Source organism: Micrasema longulum, unplaced genomic scaffold (assembly GCF_059751315.1).
Source record: "Micrasema longulum isolate JH-2025_06_02 unplaced genomic scaffold, ASM5975131v1 h1tg001327l, whole genome shotgun sequence".
In the NCBI taxonomy this organism is placed as follows: domain Eukaryota; kingdom Metazoa; phylum Arthropoda; class Insecta; order Trichoptera; family Brachycentridae; genus Micrasema; species Micrasema longulum.
Window position 1 is genome coordinate 1 of NW_028278514.1, and position 21,066 is coordinate 21,066.

At 36.6% G+C, this 21,066-nt stretch overlaps 2 protein-coding genes across 2 annotated transcripts in view; one reads left to right on the top strand and one right to left on the bottom strand.

Annotated features, from left to right (window-relative positions):
• Window positions 1–588: 588 nt before the first annotated feature.
• LOC148275875 (inositol-3-phosphate synthase 1-A-like) lies at window positions 589–5,909 on the top strand. Its single transcript, XM_088235086.1, has 6 exons — window positions 589–719; window positions 1,941–2,061; window positions 2,381–2,531; window positions 2,610–2,701; window positions 3,524–3,632; window positions 4,291–5,909. Exons 2-6 carry the CDS (start codon window positions 2,041–2,043, stop codon window positions 4,704–4,706), a joined length of 789 nt encoding a protein of 262 aa, XP_088091212.1. The 5' UTR covers window positions 589–719; window positions 1,941–2,040; the 3' UTR covers window positions 4,707–5,909.
• A 576-nt stretch (window positions 5,910–6,485) lies between these two features.
• aPKC (protein kinase C iota type) overlaps window positions 6,486–21,066 on the bottom strand; it is a 37,169-nt gene continuing 22,588 nt past the window's right edge. The window contains exons 4-6 of the mRNA XM_088235085.1: window positions 12,112–13,263; window positions 11,073–11,188; window positions 6,486–10,534 (exon numbers count right to left, since the gene is read on the bottom strand). Coding sequence (XP_088091211.1) covers window positions 10,447–10,534; window positions 11,073–11,188; window positions 12,112–13,263 — 1,356 coding nt within the window. The 3' untranslated portion in view covers window positions 6,486–10,446. The remainder of the gene's footprint in view (window positions 10,535–11,072; window positions 11,189–12,111; window positions 13,264–21,066) is intronic.

Below are 21,066 nucleotides of genomic sequence, written 5' to 3' on the forward strand. Positions count from 1 at the left end.
TCAGCACTTAATAACGGAATTTTCGATTGTCTTAGATAGTACTTAGTATATTCCACCTCATAGTAAACTAATTAGCACGTTGGCTATTCTTTTCTCGCGAGTTTGATTCCTGACTAAGTCAAAAATAAATTTGTTAAACAAACAAAAAAATTAAACATTTAAATGGCAGGTTGGATAATGTTTAAATGGCAGGCTGGATTTCCTCCCTAGGGAGTTATTTAAATCTAAATAACCCATAAATTTACTGGTGCAAGAAGTATAAACATTTCAAAATTGTTTTTAGTGTGTTCAGCCGTATGAATCTCACCCACATGATAAAGGTTTTAGCTCTTTTACTTCATAAAAATCAATAGATGGAAAAGTTGAGGAAATGTCGATGTTTAAACATAGGCAGAATGGTGAATGTTACACCGTGTGTAACGTGGCCGATTAAACCAACCAATGACAGATCATAAGCCCGGTAAATGCCTAGACTTCCATATTCCCTTCTCAAAAATGTTTACCTCCTCTGTTGCAACAAATTTAGATCTAAAAATTTGTCTAGTCAAGTAAGACAGAGTGGTCTAATGATGACTCGGGTTTCAGGCTGACCGCGCGGACAACATAGTCGGGGGGAACCGGTACGAGCAGTACAGCCAGGTCAGGAGAGATATTGCAGACTTCCGGACCAAGCATCAGCTGGAACACGTTGTTGTCCTGTGGACAGCCAATACCGAAAGGTAGGTAAATGAACACAACTAAAACTTGATTGATTCATTTGGATTTTTATCTTAATAATGAAATTACTGCATTTTCCACCCAGTGTAATGTGACTAATTGTACCTTTTTTTAGTATTGTAGCTTGTTAAGAAATTTCGTTGATTATTTTTGTAATACTTACCGTTCACCTTTATATTTTTTTATAAATATAATTCAATTTCTTGAATGAATGTACATACAACTATACCGATAAGAAATTATTCAAACAAACGTATTTTAAACTTCATCGTGTAATGTATGCGACATGTTTAAAACTTACAAATATATCGATGGTGGAAAGAAAAAAGTTCCCAAGTGCCATGTAGTCAACTTTTCGGAAGAGCCAATGAAAGTTTTTTGTTTAATTAATAAAAAAATATCATATTTTAAATTTTTATATTAATTATGCAGGAATCATGCCAAAATAATCGGTACATATGAAAACATTTTTTCAGTTTCAATGCTGCAGAACAGCATTTATTTGGTATTTTAAAACACATATTACAATTAAGTGTACCCACGAAGCCTAAAGACTAATTGGCTCTTTTGTAAACCTACTACACGGCGCTTATAAACTTTTTCCTTTCCACCGTCAGTAGATGGGGGTCGGTGCAATATAAGATCCTGACATCACTGCGACCCGTGTAGATCTATTGTGACGGGTCCCCGTAAATTAGTTCTTGCCCTCCGAGCCCAGCTCTCTAAAGAGCCTGGCTACTGAATGGAGGGTGAGTATTCTCATATTGCTAAATCTTCCCCCAAAGCCCAGATCGGACTATTGGGTAGGGGGCGAGCGTTCTAACCCCCGAGGATGCGGCTTCTCTTGTGATATAAAGCGTCATATTCACATATAATGTGTATAGGTGTTTCATCATTTGCGCTGCAGAACCTACCTAGCAAAGTGTTTATTCAATCTGCAGTGCCATGTAAGGGCTCTGTAAGCAATAACCCTCGCTTGGTTTTGGCTAAGTTTCATCAGATGGAATGCAAACCTTCACAAATACCCCAGTAGTATATAAATATATTTGTGTATTATAGATTACCTTTGTTTTCTACACATGTTACATTTACAAACATTGATAATATGCTGTATTTTGACTTTGTGTTTCATAATATGGTGTTTTAAAAATAATCATATCAATATAAAAATAATCTAAATGTGCAAATTAAAAAGTCACATTTGTAATTAACATCTGTTACAGATTCTGCGATGTGAAGCTGGGAATTCACGACACCGAAGTGAGTCTTCGCGCTGGTTTACTCGCTAATGAGAAAGAAATATCACCCTCTACAATATTTGCTATGGCGGCCATAGATGAAAAGGTGTGTTAATATTGTGTTTACTGAATAGGTGTGTAGATTTTAAAGGTTATTGTTATCAATACGTATCGTCTTTTTTGGGTGATCTCCTGTAAGTGAAATTAGTTTCGACCACCGTTGCAGGAGCCATCTTCAGGGAAACTATGTTAACCCTGAAGATGGCTCTTGCAATGGTAGCAGAAACGTCAAAATGAATTCAACCTACACGAGAAGAGCTAAAAAAGACTATATATATTAAAAAGACTAAAAATTTATCCCAGATTGATAAAACTGTAATGATTATAATAAATAGTGATGAACCTAAGAACAATTATCTCCCCAGTGCTGCTACATCAACGGGTCCCCCCAGAACACGCTGGTTCCGGGAGTACTGCAGATGGCGCAAGCTGCGGGAGTCTTCGTGGGCGGAGACGACTTCAAGTCCGGCCAGACCAAGCTCAAGTCCGTCCTGGTGGACTTCCTCGTCACTGCCGGTCAGTTTACCCCCTCTCCGTGTCTGCTCTGCGTGCATTCGAAAATACTCGGGAGTTAACTCAGCGTATGTATTGCAGGTATAAAGCCCGTGTCCATCGTGAGCTACAATCACCTCGGAAACAACGATGGGAAGAATCTGTCTGCCCCCAAACAGTTCCGATCCAAAGAAGTAAGTTGGACAATAGTATTATTTGCATGGTATTAGATATTTACAAGTATATATCTCCACTTAAGTCTATATAAGATCACTGGGAAAATTTTTACAGCAGACCGGGCTTAAAGTTAAATATTCACTAAAACAACGAACACATCATCGGGTCAATGCCGGAGTTTTAAATTTCTATACAAAAATGAGTTTTTAATAGAGGTATACTGATTTACTACGGTATCAGCCAATATGAGATTGTGTATTAAGACCAAATATTTGTAATAAATTATGAAGCTGATTTAGTGCAGCTTTTTTAGAATTAATAAACATCAATACGTAAAAACTTAGATTTTGCAGATTCGTGAATTTGGCGACAATTTACATATTTGGTCCAAAATTTTATGTTTTAATTAAAAATCTAATCTAAAATCTCATGCAGTAGCTTTTTTCGCTTCTAACAACATTACAACCTCAGGAGGCTGCTGATAATTATATGATATCAGTGTTGCGGATTAGACCTCATCGGTTGTAGAATAGATCTGATATTTTGCTACATTTTAGTTTTAGATGACGCAAGGCTTACTATTTTATATGGTTTATTTTCTAATGAAAAACTAACAGAATATGGAATGATCACCTTTTTTAAAATAGCAACTATTCAACAAAAGAATCACTAAACAAAAATATGTATGTTCAATTCAGAACGGACTTACCAAAAAAGAGTCAGGCTCTTCTGTTTGGCAAGTGACTCACTGATTGGGAATAAAAAAAAACACAAAATGATATAAAATAGAATAAATGGATAAAACCTCATACCTATCTTTGTATGCTTATGGTACTCAGATAACCAAGAGCAATGTGGTGGATGACATGGTGGAGTCTAACTCCATTCTGTATAGCTCCGGGGAGAAACCGGATCATTGTGTGGTCATCAAGTACGTGCCGTATGTTCGTAAGTAATACTTTTTTCAATATTTACAAAACGTAAACAGGTTAGGTTAGGTTAGGGCAAACTTTTGTTACTTTATATATTATAAAACACAAACAGGAACCTGAAGCTTCAGGTGCAAATAACTCAGGTTTATAAAAATTTAATATAGATTTATTTATGATCTCATTTGGTTACAATAAACACATTTAACTTTTTTATATACAGGTAAAATTTAAATAATATCTAGCTAAAAATAATTCGAGCTAGTACAAAAAAAACAACTTTGAGTCAAGATTTTACTGATTTTTTAAATCTAGAAAGGCATACAAAATATAAGTTAAACCTCAATGAATAGAAATATAAAATCAAGTGTGCTTTGGACAGTAACACAATGTATTATTAATAATAATAGTTTATTTATCCTACCTGGGTTTTTTTCAGTAGCTATACAGAGTTGACATCTAATTTATCTCTACTTATTTTTCATTATATACACGGAATCTAAACAGGAAACAAAATTTAGATGGGGTAGGAATGTGGAATAAGGATCCCAATTTAACCTTATTATTCTCAGTATTTGAGAGTAATATCAATTTTTCAACTTTTTCGTATTCCATATTATAATGTGTTTTATGTGGAACTATTAAAAAAAATCTAAATATTTTGATGCATTTCAAAGGAGATTCCAAGAGAGCGATGGATGAATATACTTCGGAGATACTTCTGGGCGGTCACAACACCATCGCAGTTCACAACACCTGCGAGGATTCTCTCCTCGCGACGCCCATCATCCTGGACCTGGTTCTCCTGGCCGAGCTGTTTTCGCGCATCTCCTTTGCGGGGGAGCGCCTCCACAGCGTGCTCTCGCCGCTGTCTTACCTGCTCAAGGCCCCCCTAGTGCCCCCCGGAGCCCCCGTGGTGAACTCCCTGTTCCGCCAACGCGCCTGCATCGAGAACGTGCTCCGCGCCTGCCTGGGGCTGTCCCCCGAGAGTCACATGATGCTGGAACACAAACTGCCCTCCCTCATGAAGAGAGGGCACTCTAACGGGATCAACGGATCTCACCACATTCCATCCAAGATACCTAAATATTAAAATCCTCAACTGACAGTGGTGAATAAACCTAACATCCCTTTTGTGACAAACTTTTATTATTATTATTCAGGTAGGCAGCCTTTGCTGATGCGCCTATATCTCGTGTACTGCTTTCTGTCTTTTTTGTTTTTTATAACATTGTTTTTTTTTTAACAGTCAACTTCACTTTTTTTTTAAAGGAATAACCCGCTAAGCCTCTATTTAGAGGCTTATCAGCAGGTGGGATAGAGGGGATATGGAAGGAGGTAGTGAAAAATACACCACAACACCCAGACCAATAGAGAAAAAAATCTTTCTAGGATTTTTTTCTTGCAACTGGCGGGAATCAAACCTGCGATGCCAGTTTCACAGTTGGCTGTCTTACCAACTGGGCCACGGCGCCTGTCTTAAAAGTATTTTTTCTTAAAACTATGTATTTATTTGTTGACAATTTAATTGATTTATATTTATTGACACACAAGTCCACAGGACCAAAGTCCTGTCTTGAATTAGGACGAAAAACTATGTTATCCAGGCTTAGAGCTTTTCCCCACCAACATGACTTTGTATTTTTAAAATGACGTATATCCAGAGCCGGACTACCATAGGTTTAGTTGGCACAAACAATTAAATAAATACGCTCGTATTCATTTACAAACATGTATATTCTTTAAGTGCCAAGGCGCTAGATTCAGTTAGATACAGCGCTGCATATAGCGATACCTAACCTAACATGTATGATTCTCATAGAACATAATGTATTCCTGAAAATTATTATTACGTAATATACATTAACTCGGGAGTTGAATGACCAATCTTTAATGTCCATTTTCTCACATAAAATATCATATCCGTTGAATGACATTTTGTTAAACCAAACAATAAAAGTGTAACATATATCCTTTTCCCTATTGGACATTCGCAATCTTAAATAATTGTGTTTGTCAAGTAAAATCAACAGTATGTGAGGGAAAATTATTTGCCTTCACTACGGTTTACAGAATGTCAAATTATTTTTTTTGTTTGAGATTTTTCATATGATATTGTACGAAAAATAATTTAATACTGACAGTAACTAAATCGACAAATTTGACTAATGTACTTACCATAGTACATATTAATTTACTAATGTATTATTAATGTAGTGCCAATCTTTATTAAAAAAATATGTACATTTTGTGTACAAGTGTATTTTTGGATTATTAATAAACATTTTGATTCCTACTATGTATTTATAAAGCTAGTAAATTATTTATTTTATAATGTACACATGTACTGCAATTGTGTCGCCAAGACAAGAAAAGACTGTTGATGTTAGGAGGAGATCTGGAAAAGAGGAAGAATACTGTTGGTAACTTGAACAAACAATGATAATGCAATTGCATATCACTTTCATCTTCGACCGTGATTATTTTGAATAATATGTCGAGCTTACACTATTTTCCAAGGGTGTTTACAGCTGCTAACCTTTTTGCACTATTAAAGTAAAGATATCGAGCGTCATAATCCAAATATGTCCTCAACCGTAACATGTGTTTTGGTTTAGTATAATCGCAACTGAAAGCCAACTGCAACTTGGCAAACGATTAATGTGATTAAATTGCTATTTATATTAAAAGAAATAAATATTTTCTTACAGAATTAGTATTACCGAGGCTCGTTGTTAAATCCTTACTATGATCTATCCCAAAGAGTGAAAGCGTAATTTTTGAGCGGATAGATTTTTTAAATTTGTACCTTAATAAGTAATAAATAGATCCAGACATAGAGAAATGTTAAGGAAGTGATGAAATAAAAAAGTTTCAACAACAAATAGTTGTTTATTGAAGCATTTCTGGTTACAATTATTATAATCCAATATATTATTTTGCGATGGATGGGCGAGGGAAATACATCCGTTAAATATTTCAAAACACACTTTGTAATCTTTATTTCAACTTTCATTATCTTCTGGCATTTAAAAACTAATTAAATTACAGAAAACTGTAATACAATGTGTAATTTGGCAGATTTCTTTACTAAATAACGATTATTAATCAAATATTGCTCATTTTCTATAGAATTAGTATTTATTCGACATTATTGACAAAAATAATTATGAAAAAGTAATGCTAACCTTAATATTATCTTATTTCCATAATAAATCAATCAAATTGACTCAATGTCAATGCAATAAAGCGGAAGGATTGACATCTCATATTATGTATTGCTACTGAAAGCTTAGAAATTATTGGCATCTTTAAACAAACATTGGCATAATACGTGGAATCAATTGCTTTGTGTTTGTTGGAAGAACAGAGGGCACTACTGTAAGCGGGTTCCCATTTTCATTACTTCACTAATTGATTTTGCAACTAGATTAGGTTACAAGTTTCGAATATGATTATGAATTGGACCAAATGAGAAAGTTCAGTGCTTTTTAAAAATTTATTAATAGACTATCAAACTAAGCCAAAAAAAATAAAAAATTATGTGTTATATCAAAAGATCATGGCGCTGATATTATGATAGACCTACATCTAAATCAGCTAAGTTTTGTAATAGGACATCACAAGTTCTCTTTGGTGAGTTCTGCTGATTGGTGAATTGGCTTCCCGTAAATCGGAAATCTATCATAACATTCTATCATCGGTTGACTTGGAAAAACTAGTGAGTCATTCAAAGTAGTCGGTTTTCATAAAAATCTTTTTTTTTATACATTTTCTAGAGTCTTTGCAGAAAAATGTAATGCTTTAAAAACATTTTTTATATTGATTTCCCATAGCACTGAACTTCCTCATTAAACATGCTGACGTGGATAGTGTTTTTTATTTTATTTTTACCTAACTATAATACTGAATACTTCACAAATCAGAATAATCACAAATCAGTTGAAATGTTAGCTAAATAAATTGTTTAGAGAATATAAATAAATAATTTCAGTGATAAATATTCATTTAAATGTTTTTGATATACACATTAAAACGTGTTTAATCTACACTTCAGATAAAACATATTTTTTTATACTTCTGTTACACATGCCTTTCTTCCTTTTTTTAAATGCGGGTTTTTTTTTTATCAACAATAAAAAGTTTTATTAGATTACAAATAAAAAAATCCTCCATAATATGAGATGTTTTATCCAATTTACAGAACACACAGATTATGCGCCACAGTGGCGGGCGGCGGTGGGGATGATTTTGAAAATGGGAAATTAATGAAATAATGAATCGATTAAGTAAAATTTTATTTATGAAAGCAATTATTAAATATACAACAATAGAAGATATGCAACATAAGAAATGAATAATCTAACTGTCAATATGATGTGAAATTAATATAATGTATTTTTACTAAAATTATATTTAAAAGTTGATATAAAATATATTGAATAAGTAAATACACTGAAAAATACCTCGACAGTTTGGATAAAAGAAATTTCATTTATGATCTAGTGTAAATAATACGTAATATCCCTAGCACTCATGTCCTCCTACAGTTGCTTTAGGAAATGTGATAAAGCTGGTTGAACAATTAAAACATACACATCTTTAAACTTTATAAATTTAAATATTTAGTAATGGTTACAAACAATAACTTGAATATAATGAATAATTATGTATTACCAACGAATACAGTTTGTTAGTTTATAATGTAATCGACTATCCGACCCAAACATTCAATACAAATATTATATCACTCACACTTTTCTAATCACAATCTAAACTGATCACATTCATTGAGGATTGTATATTATATTTTATATGCTCCATTCATATATCGATACAAAACGACGTCAACAACTGTCGCCATACGCGCGTCACAGATCACACGCACGCGGCGCATGCACGCAGTGCACACCTCACACCCACTATAGCTAAATTGACTCCTAAAAACAGTGCAAGAATAATTGGAGCCATATTTTGTTCTCTCACTAAAGGAAATAACCATGATTATTGATTATTTAAGTTATCTATTTCCAATATCCACCATCTCCATAGTGACGATTTCGAGGATTTGAAGTAAAATAAAAGATTGAACTCCATTTTAAAATGTCATTTTTCGGGATTTGGGAATGAAAAATAACATGTTTTTTTATAAAGGAAGTTTATTTTCAGTCGGTGGAGATTGCGGATATTGGAAATAGACAACCATTTCAGTGATGTTGGCTCAGGAAAGTGAAAGTCTATATGAATTTTTTGAAATTCAGTCTCGTTCATTGAATACTCGATGCGGACTGCAAACTAATTATTACTACAGTTGTATTATTTATTTACTATTTTTGTATTTTTCTAGCTCTATACCCTTCGCAGGTGTAAATACTGATTAGATTCTATAGATTTCTGTTCTGTCATTACAAACACTCGCACGTACGGAGCGGAATGTGTCTGGATGGGATTGTAGAATGCTTAACCTAACAGGCGATGGAAGTATTACAATCTAAATAATATTTTAATTAAATTAACGCTAACAGAAAGCGTAAAACTAATTATGTAGATACGTTTCAATATAAATTAAACACTATAGGTATAAATTCTCAAGGAAAAACCTCCGAGATCAGAAGTTTCTATACAAGAAGGAAGAAATGGTTATATGGTAGCATTATCTAGTATTATTATGGTGCGAGTTATAGTCGGAAAAGGGAAGTACTGATTATTATTCCAACATGTTGCCTTATTCTAATCCTCGATTCATGAAACTTCGGATAATTTGTAAGATAGGCATTTCAACCCTCAAATACATTATTTACCAAACGGAGGAAGTGAAATATCCATGAGGGATGAAAGCCAAAAGAACTTGGCAAACAATAGCATCATTAGATGGCGACTGGATTGATCCAAATGACACTTTTCTGGGTTTGTATAACATTACAATATCGTATATGGATGCGTGTATTGTAATTCCAGAAACAGCAATATCTATACAACGCGGAATGTGCTTCTCAGGTATTTGGGTGACGTTAAAATTATACTAGGCACAAGAATTTTATAACAAATTAAAGTAACAGTAAATTTACTAAGCTGTCCTTAAATAAAACTACATCAGATAGACAACATTACCCCCCATAGACGGATAATCTCTTTTATCCCTAAAACTGCCGTAACATCCAAGATTTATTTATAACATTCGTACATCATATCTTTATCCGAGGTAATATTAGAGTAAACATTATAATATGATGTATAATATATTTTATAAGGACATAAAATAAGCTGCGATATTCGCAATACTTATATTAACCGGAGCAGTGCGATTGTGAGGGTTTTGTGATGGCGAATAGTACATTTCGTAGAATAAGAATGTTGCAATACCTACTTCAGAAGAGTGCAGAAGACATTTCTAAAGAACTAAGCGTAGCAAGGTATTAACCGACTGTTTCACTAACCGTTCGGACACTGTCAACATTTTCTACGACTTTTTCTGCGAGAAAATGTTTAACACTAATAGACAGTCATTTTAAAAATAGTAATACTTTAAGTAATAATGTTTTATGAATTGGGACGCACGAGGAGTGTGGACAGTCCCCGAACGGGTAGAGCTCGCACAATGGCACTGCGGAGTAAGGGTATATACAGAGAGAGGAGAGTTAGTTGAGCGGGAGACAGAACATGTGGTGTAGTAGCGAGCGCTGGGGTGGGCGCGGCTGAAGCTCCAGCTCGTCCTCCAGCACGTCGTCGTAGTCGGCCTCCGACGAGGAGTCGCACGGGGGCCCCACTGGGTGGTACATGCCGTACGCCTGCGAGAAGGGATCGTTGTAGGGGTGCAACAGGCAGGCGTGGCGTCACACGCAATCCTCCAGAGACATCAGCAGCGGGTTGACATACTCGAAACCCTCGAATTCCGACTGGTCTATTTCTTCAATCACGCGACTGGAAAAACATACACATAGGTTTATAGAGGTATTAAATCACACTGACCAATCCTCAGTTTTCTGCTACAAAGTAGCATTTTTTTTTCTTTTGTTTGGTCACAAATTACATATATTTTGGATTAAAAAAATAAAATATTATGCAACACCATCAAAATCGGATATTGTAGCTGCTACATAACCATAAATTTGTTCGATACATATGTATTCATCCATAATAAAGAGACCGAATGTAATAATTTTATGTTATTTTTATAAAATAGTAGGATGCAATTTTAAAATTTTAAAGAGTACCATAAATTATCAAAATTTTAACTATATTTTTACCTTACGGATTTTTTTTACTAAGATACATATGTAAGAGGTATTAAAAAGTTGAAAAATGATCTTAATATTTGTGTTATGTGAAATATATAACTAGTTTGTAAATACCATGCAAAGTTTGGAGTACTATTTGAGTAAAATGAATAAGAACCAGGGAAAAGCGGCTGAAGACAATCGGCAAATGCTTACTGAGTGGGCGGAGGGGGGGTACTTACTCGTCGTCCGGAGTCAGGTGGACAGGCTCGTCAGTAAACTCCGGGGGGAAGTTTGCCAAGTCTCGGTCCGAATCCAAGCGGGGCTTAAAGGGTGGCTGGACTTGTTTCTGCTCAAGCTACAAAAAACAAAATGAAAAAAGAAGCGCAGAAGCATAAAGAGCCGTGAACATCTACATTACTTCCATGCGGGTCGAGACGGTTGCCATTGTGGGAGAGTAGTCACCGGGGACTGGGGATGTTGACCCGACACGGCTCTAATATACTATCGCTTCCCGAAAGTACATTAACTAATAATACTGTGAAGATAAGAATCTACAGTGACAAATTGATGACTTGTATACAAAATAATGGATGAAGCGCCGTATACTACGAATGGAGAAATACACGGCCCCCTCCGAGTTCGGGAGCACATTAATCCTCGTATAGTCGACTAGCTAAGAAATAAGCAGTTCCATGCTGCGCGGGGTGAGTGCGGCACTCACTCGTCGTCCGGAGTGAGGACGGCCGGCTCGCCGGTGAACTGGCGGTCGAAGTTGTCGAAGCTACGCGGGGCGGCACCGGGGGGCGCGAAGGGAGGGGGGGCTGCGCGGCTGCCCAGCTGGTACATCGAGAAGCAACCACAACTAGTTCACATATCTCTCCGCACCCGACAAGGAGGTCTAACAATACTTTTATCCATAACAATAGTAAAAAAATTAAGACAAGAGATGGCAAATAAAGGAAACAGGAATGATAGATAAAATTCATTAAGCATCGTATTAAGATATTATACTGTAAAGGTAAATCCAATTCAGAAGTGTCCATGCCAATGAACATAGGACCGAATTATTTAGGTTTCAGGCAGCTAGAGAAAGTGGGCAGCGTATCGTCACAATTCATTCCCGCTAAAGATTTGCTAATTTTTAACAGTGCGTTTTCCCAAAACTGAGTGATAAATGCGGTTGAAGTAATAGTGCGCGAGGTTTTGTCCACTCAGACTCTTTCAGATAATGTTTTATTAAACAGCGGTAAAAATATTTTTAAAAAATGAAACACTTACCATTTCCCAGTCGATTGACTTGAAAAAGGGGTGGTCCACAATATCCACGAAGGCGCTCTCGCGGTGGCACCCGAGACGCTCCTTAGGGTTCTTGTTGAGGAAGCCTTTGAGCACCGAGTTGGCCTTTACGCTGAGGGATCGAGGAATGCGGATGGTTTTCTCCAAGATGACCTGGAACAGGTAGTCCTCCGTGTTCTGGTCGGGGTTCTCCGAGGCGCCCGCGATGTCGAAGGGCGAGCGGCCCGCCAGCATCTCGTACAGCAGCACGCCTAGCGCCCACCAGTCCACGCTGAAGCCGTACTCCTCGCCGCGCAGGATCTCAGGCGCGATATAGTTGGGCGTGCCGCAGAACGTGGACGTGGTGTCTCCGGGCCGGATGCCCTCCTTGCACATGCCGTAGTCCGTCAGCTTGATGTGGCCCTCGTGATCCAGCAGCACGTTGTCCAGCTTCAGGTCCCGGTAGATGATGCCCTTGTCGTGCAGGAAGTTGAGAGCCAGGCTGATCTCGGCCGCGTAGAAGCGCGCGTGTTCCTCCGGCAACCGGCGCTGGCGCTGCATGTGGAACATGAGGTCGCCGCCGCGGACGAATTCGATCACGAAGAACAGGCGACTCGGGGTCTGGAAGCACGAGTGGAGTCCCACGAGGAAGGGGTGGTTGGAGGCGGTCTCGAACACGTGTTTCTCCGTCTGCACCCAGTCGATGTCCTCGTCGTCCGTCACCAGCGCCTTCTTGATGACCTTCATGGCGTAGATTCTTCTGGTTTTCTTCAGCTCCACCATGAGTACTTTGGCGTAGCTGCCGCGGCCGATGACGCGAATGAGCTCGAAATCGTTGAGGGAATACTGGCGCTGGGTGCCCGGCTCCAGGAGTTCCTCCGCCCCCTTGGCGGCCTCCTCCACGGGCACGGACAGCCCCGTGATGTCGGGGGGCGGCTCCGGGAAGTCCTTCCGCTCCGGCCCGCGGTCCGCCACGGGCGTGTGCAGGCTCCCGTTGGGCTCCTCCTTGACGATGGGCTCCACGTGCTCGCTGGAGCACGGCTTCTGGACCAGCTTGTGGCACTTCTTGTGCACCAGCAGTTTGCACTGGATGCACTTGAACCCCTGGCGGCCCAGGCCCCAGATCCGGTCCTGGCAGAAGGCGCAGAATGCGCGCTGGAACAACCGAACACAGTGAGATACCATCAACAGCTACTAATTATACGGATAATATTGTATTGTATATAATAGGTACGTGTATTATACAAATACAATACACGGTGGTTTGATAGGAAACCTCAAAACCTCATTACCTATTTCCATATTGTCCGGCCACGGCCATACTAAAAATAATGATGTTAAAATTATCTATATATTGATAAAATCCTGCGAATCCTCGGAGGTAGTATGTATATAAGTACTCTATGGTACACCGGAAAAGACTTCTGTTGAGCCAAACATTCAAATGGATTTATCTCAGTACAGGCAATAATGCATTTATAAACAGAGGATGGGAGGTTTTTTTTTTTTTTTTTTTTTTTTGTAGTTGCAAATTATTTGTACCTTGCTTTTGTTATGTGCAAGGTTTTATCGAATACATTTATCTTTAAATTATATTCCGTTGACTTCAAAATTTTTCACCGTAGACTTACAATAATAAAAATAAAGCAGAATCAGAATAAACAGAAAAATTCTAGAAATATTACATTAACAAATAATAAAAAATAAAAAAAGTAAAAGTTGGACACAAAAAAAAACAAAAGGAGCTAGATACCACCATTGAATAACTTAGCCTGCTTGATCGTCCCTGTAATGAATCGAACGGTCTCTCTTCGTGTATCATTACAGTTCAGGAGCTCAGCTAGGTTATTAGTCGCAGCAATCCGAGTGTTTATTTTGCATTCAAGCTCCCACCTCGGCCTATCAAACATTGGACAGTATACAAGAAGATGTTCCACAGTCTGCTCAGTGATGCCATCACATGGACAGCAACTATCGTCTCGCAGCCCAAAGCGATGCAGATATTCCCTCATGCATCCATGTCCCGAGAGAGCCTGAGTTAATTCATATGTAGGCGTTTCATGCTTCCAAAATGTTTTGGCCTCGTCTGTGCTTCTCAAAAGTTGCTTAATCCACTTATTGGCAGTTTTTTCTTCATAAATTTTCCTCCACTCATTTAATTTATCTTTTGAAAGGGACCACCTTACATGGCTTATTGGGACTTCATCAAAGTTCGGCCTCACTTTTTGACTGTAGCAGCCTTGGCTAGCTCATCTGCTCTCTCATTTCCGATTTCTCCAACATGAGCTCTAACCCAGCAGAATCGAACATATATGCCTTGTATGCTGAGAGCATAGTGAAGTTTTTGAATGTTGCTTATAATGGCATTCGTGGAGTAAACAGATTTGAGCGCGAGCAGTCCAGACATACTATCGCTGTGAATTGTGATAATTGCGGGACTAGTTATTTTTCTTTGTATCCATAATATTGCACTTTCAATACCAATCAGCTCTGCCTGGAAGACTGAACACTCATTTCCAAGTTTAAGTTTTCGCTGGTCTATCCCCTTAGTTCCTTGTATACAACAAAGGCCGCTCCAACATGTCCGTTCAGTTTGCTGCCATCAGTGTAAATATGGATAAGGCTAGTTTGAGTAAGTGATAGCGTATTTGTATTTTCCTCTAGATTCACTTGTATATTAGCACACTTAGCGGGATGTGGTAGTGAGCAATATTCAACCCGGCGCTGACATACACGGTCATTTGGAAGTAATTCGCTTACTCCACTACGTTTCGTTTCATCCAAAGACACGATTTTCAGCAAATTTTGAGATCTATGGGCTCAAGATCTGCAATTATCAGAGCTGCATAAAAAGATATCGTTCTATATCCCTTGCATATTTGTATAGCAAATAGTCTTTGTAAGGATCTGAGTTTTGAAATATTTTTTTTACGTTTTATCGCAGAACCCCATACGGCAGCTGCGTACGTTATTACAGGAACTATTATCATATTATATATACATCTTAAAATATTCGGATTCAAACCCCAAGTAGATCTTGTTGCTCTTGTCAACCGCTGAAATAAATTTGATTTGCATATAAGGTAGTTTAATATGTTCATTCCATGACAATTTTCTGTCGATCTCAACTCCCAAGAATCTGAAGTTTGAGACAGTTTGTAACGCTTGTCCCTGCATGTAAAACTTAGGCGTTATACCACGTTGTCTCGTACAGATCATGACATTTGTTTTTTGCGGTGCAAAGTTTAGTCGAGCTCGATGTCCCCATTCTACTAATTTATTAAGAGTGTCATTACCCACATATTCCAATTTGTCAGTGTCATTGCCAGATATGAGAATAATAATGTCGTCGGCATATGCCTGTATGTGAACATCTGGATTTTCACTATTGACTTTCAAGGCTTTGTTAACTACGGCGTTCCATAGCAGTGGTCCGAGAACGGAGCCTTGAACACAACCTATATTATTTTTCTTAGAGCATACACTATCAGATATACTCAATGTGATATTACGATCCCCAAGGTAACTTATAATTATATTATACAAGTTTTTAGGAATTTGAGCTTCTTTCAATTGTTCAATAATGTAGGGCCACCAAGCATGGTCAAAGGCTCCTTGGATATCCAAAGATATCACAACAGTTGATATTTTGTTTTTTGTATTACTATTTATTCGTGTGATCACCTCCATTAGTGCATCCGTTGTACTTTTTTGTGGCATAAATCCAAATTGGTATGATGAAATGAATTCTCTTTGATGGAAGTGCCATAAGATTCTTTTGGAAATGATTTTTTCAAGGATTTTCCCAAAAATTGATAATAGCCCAATAGGGCGATATGATTTCGGTTCGCTTGGGTCTTTTCCAGGTTTTTGGATAACGATAATTTTTGCGATTTTCCATTTTCTTGGAAAATATCCCATAATCAGGCATTTATTAACAATACTGTGATAAATGGATAAATTCGTGTTGATGGCTCGATGGCAGATATCTGCAGTAAAGAAATCTTCTCCTGGTGCCTTTTTAGCATTGAAAGATGACACAGAGTTCGTGACTTCTAATTCAGTAATTTGTGGATCATCAGGTATTTCATTTTTCCATGCAGATTTTGCACCAATTCTAGTGGTCTTTTGTTCATCTGTATCATCATCGGAATTATCATCGGGGAAAAAAGTGTTCAGCAATAATTCGGCTGTTTCCCTGTGAGTTTTCGTGTAGCCATCAGAAGTTTTGAGTGAGCTTGGGGTGTGCCTAGAAGTATTTGAAAGTATTTGCTGTACACCATTGGATGGGAGGTTCGACCTCATCACAGAAGCCCTTCAGCTCGGCATGGAACCGAAGCGTTCTTTTGGTTCGGTTTTTAGTTTAGCCACCGAGAGGACTGCCACATTAAAATAGGCTCAAAAAGGATAATCCTTATATAGAGATTTTAAAATATATCAATATTTAACAATTGAAACAAACCCCTTTTATTTTAATTGAGTGTAAGTGTACTTAGATTTGTTTATTTATTATAACATGAAACATTGCAGCAAAGACAAACAAGGGCATTAAAATAATGATATTCAATATATTCATAAACACGATCAACATATAAGACTCCGAGCTAACCCATGCCAATCCATCTTCATCGCCCACTGTGTTAATGGCGAAGAGATCTACGCAAAACCGGAAAATCTATCCCAAAGAATTCAAAGTTGCGTGACAAATGGACTAATCTACACACATTCTGGACATTGGGGCGTAAAAACAAAAGTTGCTCTTGGAAGATTTAATAAATAGCCGATTTTGACTTTCGGTGAGACGGTTGGGAATATGAAAAGAAATTGATCGCAGCAGAGATGGGACATCACATTTGCTATTTTTTGTTCACTTTTAAACATTTTAATGATTAGAACACACGTTTAAAATGAAATATTAATTTAACTACATTTCCGAATGAATACCAAATAAACAAAATGATTATTTTATTTTCCCATCAGTCGGAAGATACGAGTATATTAGTACCGTGGTGATGGTGTGGTTTTAAGAAAAACGTGCATAAATACATCTAGGTATAAATATAGGTAAGCCTACGACAGCGTAGAACCAATATAAAGAGCTACAGCAGCACCTAGCAGATGATAAGACATAAATAATAAATATAGCGGAGAATCGCGCAGAAATACGCGAGTTAAAATTGGAATATATTTCGCCTCCCGTAGCGTCTACACAACATACATACATCCTCGTAATGTTTTTCTTTAGTTTCAAATGTGATATAACCCAGAGTACATACCTTGTAACAAAAGAAACCGAAATCCCAATACATCGGTGTATAATGTACAAGGGTTGCCGAGACGCACTCATTTATCAACTTGCTTTGGCACTCCACACACTGCCGAAGGTGGGGGCACTTTGAATGACAATTAACGAATGACTCATTATTTTTTGAAGATTTACTTTTATTCCCGCAAACTAAGGGGTGTTAATGGCGTGGTTAGCTAATAGTCTTAGAATCAACGTCAATAATGTATAATTATTATGGACCTTTGGGTGAACCACAGCACGGCGCGACGGTTTCCCACATACGACTAAAATACAGAAATAAATAATTTTAATTTGAGAATTTTGTTTTAATGAACACCCTACCGAAACTACCTTTCACGTGTTAATGTTATTGACTATCAAATACCTAAAGTTTGTCAATAGGGTCTCTAGAATTCTAATTCTATCTGCCCCACAGTGGTTGAAATGTCAAATCTGACTGGGCGTTCATCAATTTTCAAACTATTTTTTAATATCCAGTCATATTTTTTAATGTATTAATAAATGTCCCGGCTTTCAGAAAATAATTTTAAAAAATATTTAGCTACACTATTTATCCGTAGGGGCGCGGTCGGTATCAAAGTTGCCTTTAAATTCACAATCTTCTCGGTGTTGTTTTAGTCACCGAGTTTACAACGTCTTTTTATCCAAAGTTTAAATTTCTAAATTAAAACTTTGTTTAATTAAACTTTAAAATAAAATTAATACGGATATATCAATATTGGAGGTATCTTGATTATAATTTATTGTTTATCAATCAATTTTACAATAGTTAAATACACTAAATGGTATAAATCAAAAGTACGATTTTTTAATTTAAAAAAAAGGTACATAAAGTTTGCGTCTACCGGCAATTTTATCTCTGCAACCTTTTATTTTAATTTGATATTATTCTACAAAGTGTTGAGATTGAACAAAACCATAAAAAAACAGCTGCCGCCATGCTTAATGTTGCTTATTTTCCTTTTAGACTACTCAATTACTAGAAAGATTTTGTTCAACGATTGGCGAACTAGTACTGTTACATTTCGAAACAATAAGGTATGTAGTTCTCTACAATTATAGGGTACTCGCGAAGGTTTGCCTTCGACCTAATAAATCTCAGCCGAAATCAAGTGAGGGTCATCACTAGAGCCCGCCCAGGGCACTGCAGATTGAACAAACACCGCGCTAGAATGAACCATGTAGGTTCTGCAGTGCAGATGAGGAAACACATGTACACATTATATGTGAATGTGATGCTTTACATCATAAAAGGAGCCTCATCCTCGGGGGACCGCTGGTTAAACCTGAGGATGTTAAAGAGCTCGCCCCCTACCTAATACCGATACTTTACGAATCTGGGCATGGAGAGGGAGATTTAGCAAAATGTAAACTCTCGCCTTCCAGACAATAGCCAGGCTCTTTATATACCTGGGCTTGGAGGGGGAGATTTGGCAAAATTTAAACTCTCTCCTTCCAGACAGTAGCCAGGCTCCTTATAGGTCCAGAATGAGAGGGCGAGAACTATTCACGGGGACTCGTCACAATAGATCTTCACAGATCGCAGTGACGTCAGGAGCTTTAATATCACTGACTAGCAGTGTTATAATATATTAAACTCTTATGTGGTAAAATTACGAAGTGTTTTATTTTAAATAAACAGTAAATTTGCTTTAATTATGCGAATTTTAAACTAGAAAAATATCAATATCTAGTTGTGTGAATGGATCATTCGATTATTTATTAGCTCTTACCCCTAATTACCAATAATCCTGAGAATCGATCCCAAGAATCTTTTAATTCTTTGTTCGTTTAATTGTGCACTAATTACACATATCTGAATCGCATACCTAATGAACATAGTGTAAAGTTAAACATTTCTAGGAATTGTTGATTCGAATAAGGCGTATTCGAAAATCCCACAACTCATAATTTTTATTGATTCATTCGGTTTCTTTAGGAAAAAAATAATAATTACGGTACAAAAGATTAATTCTATTTTTGTTTTTTCTTAATTGGTCACAATTAAAAAAATATTAAAAAAGTTATTTTTTGCCATTATTTGTTATTGTTATTATTAAGGTCGTTTTGTTATTAAGTGCCATTTGTTATTATTTAAGTCGGCTTATCGTAAGTTCTGTTGGCCTCGTGGTGATCAGTGCGTTTGCCTACCATACAAGAGGTCTCAGGTTCGATTTCCGAGACGGTTGACATGAAATATTAATTTAAAAAGGTGGTCCTTACACTAGAATATTTCATAGTCACTGGACCGGCACCTGAAGCGTAAGACTTATCATCTTACCCTTATGTAACAAAAAAAAATCAAGATATACTGCGATTGGCGAATCAATACAGTGGCCTGTGCACCATTAGGTGCGGAAAGGGAATGATGATGATAATAATTAGACAATTAGATTTCAAAAATAATGTTTCATTCTCAAGAAGGACTAAGTCCGCTAATTTTCACAAGGTTCAAAATCTCGCAACTTGGCGTACCATGTTGGACATGAGCTTTCTCTATAAAATTGTTAATAACGTAATTGATAGCCCAGAAATTGTTAGAGGCATTTCATATCGAGTCCCTGTCCGTAGAACTCGTCAATCTCTACTCTTCGACATTCCTAACTCAATGACCAATTATATGAAAAATAGCACTCTTCGAAGAATACAGATTACATATTTTAAACTTATAATATTAGAAAACAAACACTGATTTGAGTCTACTGAACACTTTATTTTATTTTTACAAATATAAAAAATTCAAAAACAAAAATTTCGTGACAATACCAAATCAATCAACAGATTACGTATAATGACAGTTTTAGTGACATCGAAATATTACACTGTAAATACTATATTTTTATCAGATCTGTTAGACATTTAAAATTTATCTCCTGCCTATTTTTTTATTTTGACCATTATTTTTTTCTTTCAGTTTTAACTTTTTAACTTTTAAATAAAAAAAATAATTTTAACTATTAAATAACATTTTTAGTTTAAACTTTTAATTTCAACTCTTAATTTTGAATTATTCATATGTACACCTATGTGCATCTAATTAATTCAATGTTGGTTGTGAATTTTTACTAAGAAATATAAATGTTAATGGAAGCAGAGAGAGAGGGGAGGAAAGTATAGTTGGAGCTATGCAATGTATTCTCCCTTTTATGTACATTTTATTCAATATTTATATTTTTTTAGAACTTAATTACTTTTTCCCCTCTCCTCCTCATTCATAATAAATTCATGTAAAATCTGTAATTGGTATTTATATAAAGACTGTATGATTTCCTAAATAAATAAGGAATTCTATTCGTTTTAATGTATTTATAAATGTCTGAGGTTAAATGAAAAAAAAAAAACCCGTTTGTTGACGTCATAAAAATGACGAAACTTACAACCGAACTTTTAAAAATGAGTTGGCCTTTCAGCTTCTTGTTGGGTAAAAAAACTGAGAATTCGTACAAAAAGTCACATTTTTTTGCATTTACAAGCGATTTCTAGCCAGATTCGATGTTCCAACCACTGAGGTGTCCATGCGCTCTGTAGCCGCAGGACTGTGTTTTAATCTGACTGCCATTTTTGTAAACAATTAAAAAATATTAAAACTTTTCATAGTTAATTAAAAAAATAATGTAAATAGGGGTTAGATGTTTTACAGTCCATGCGCT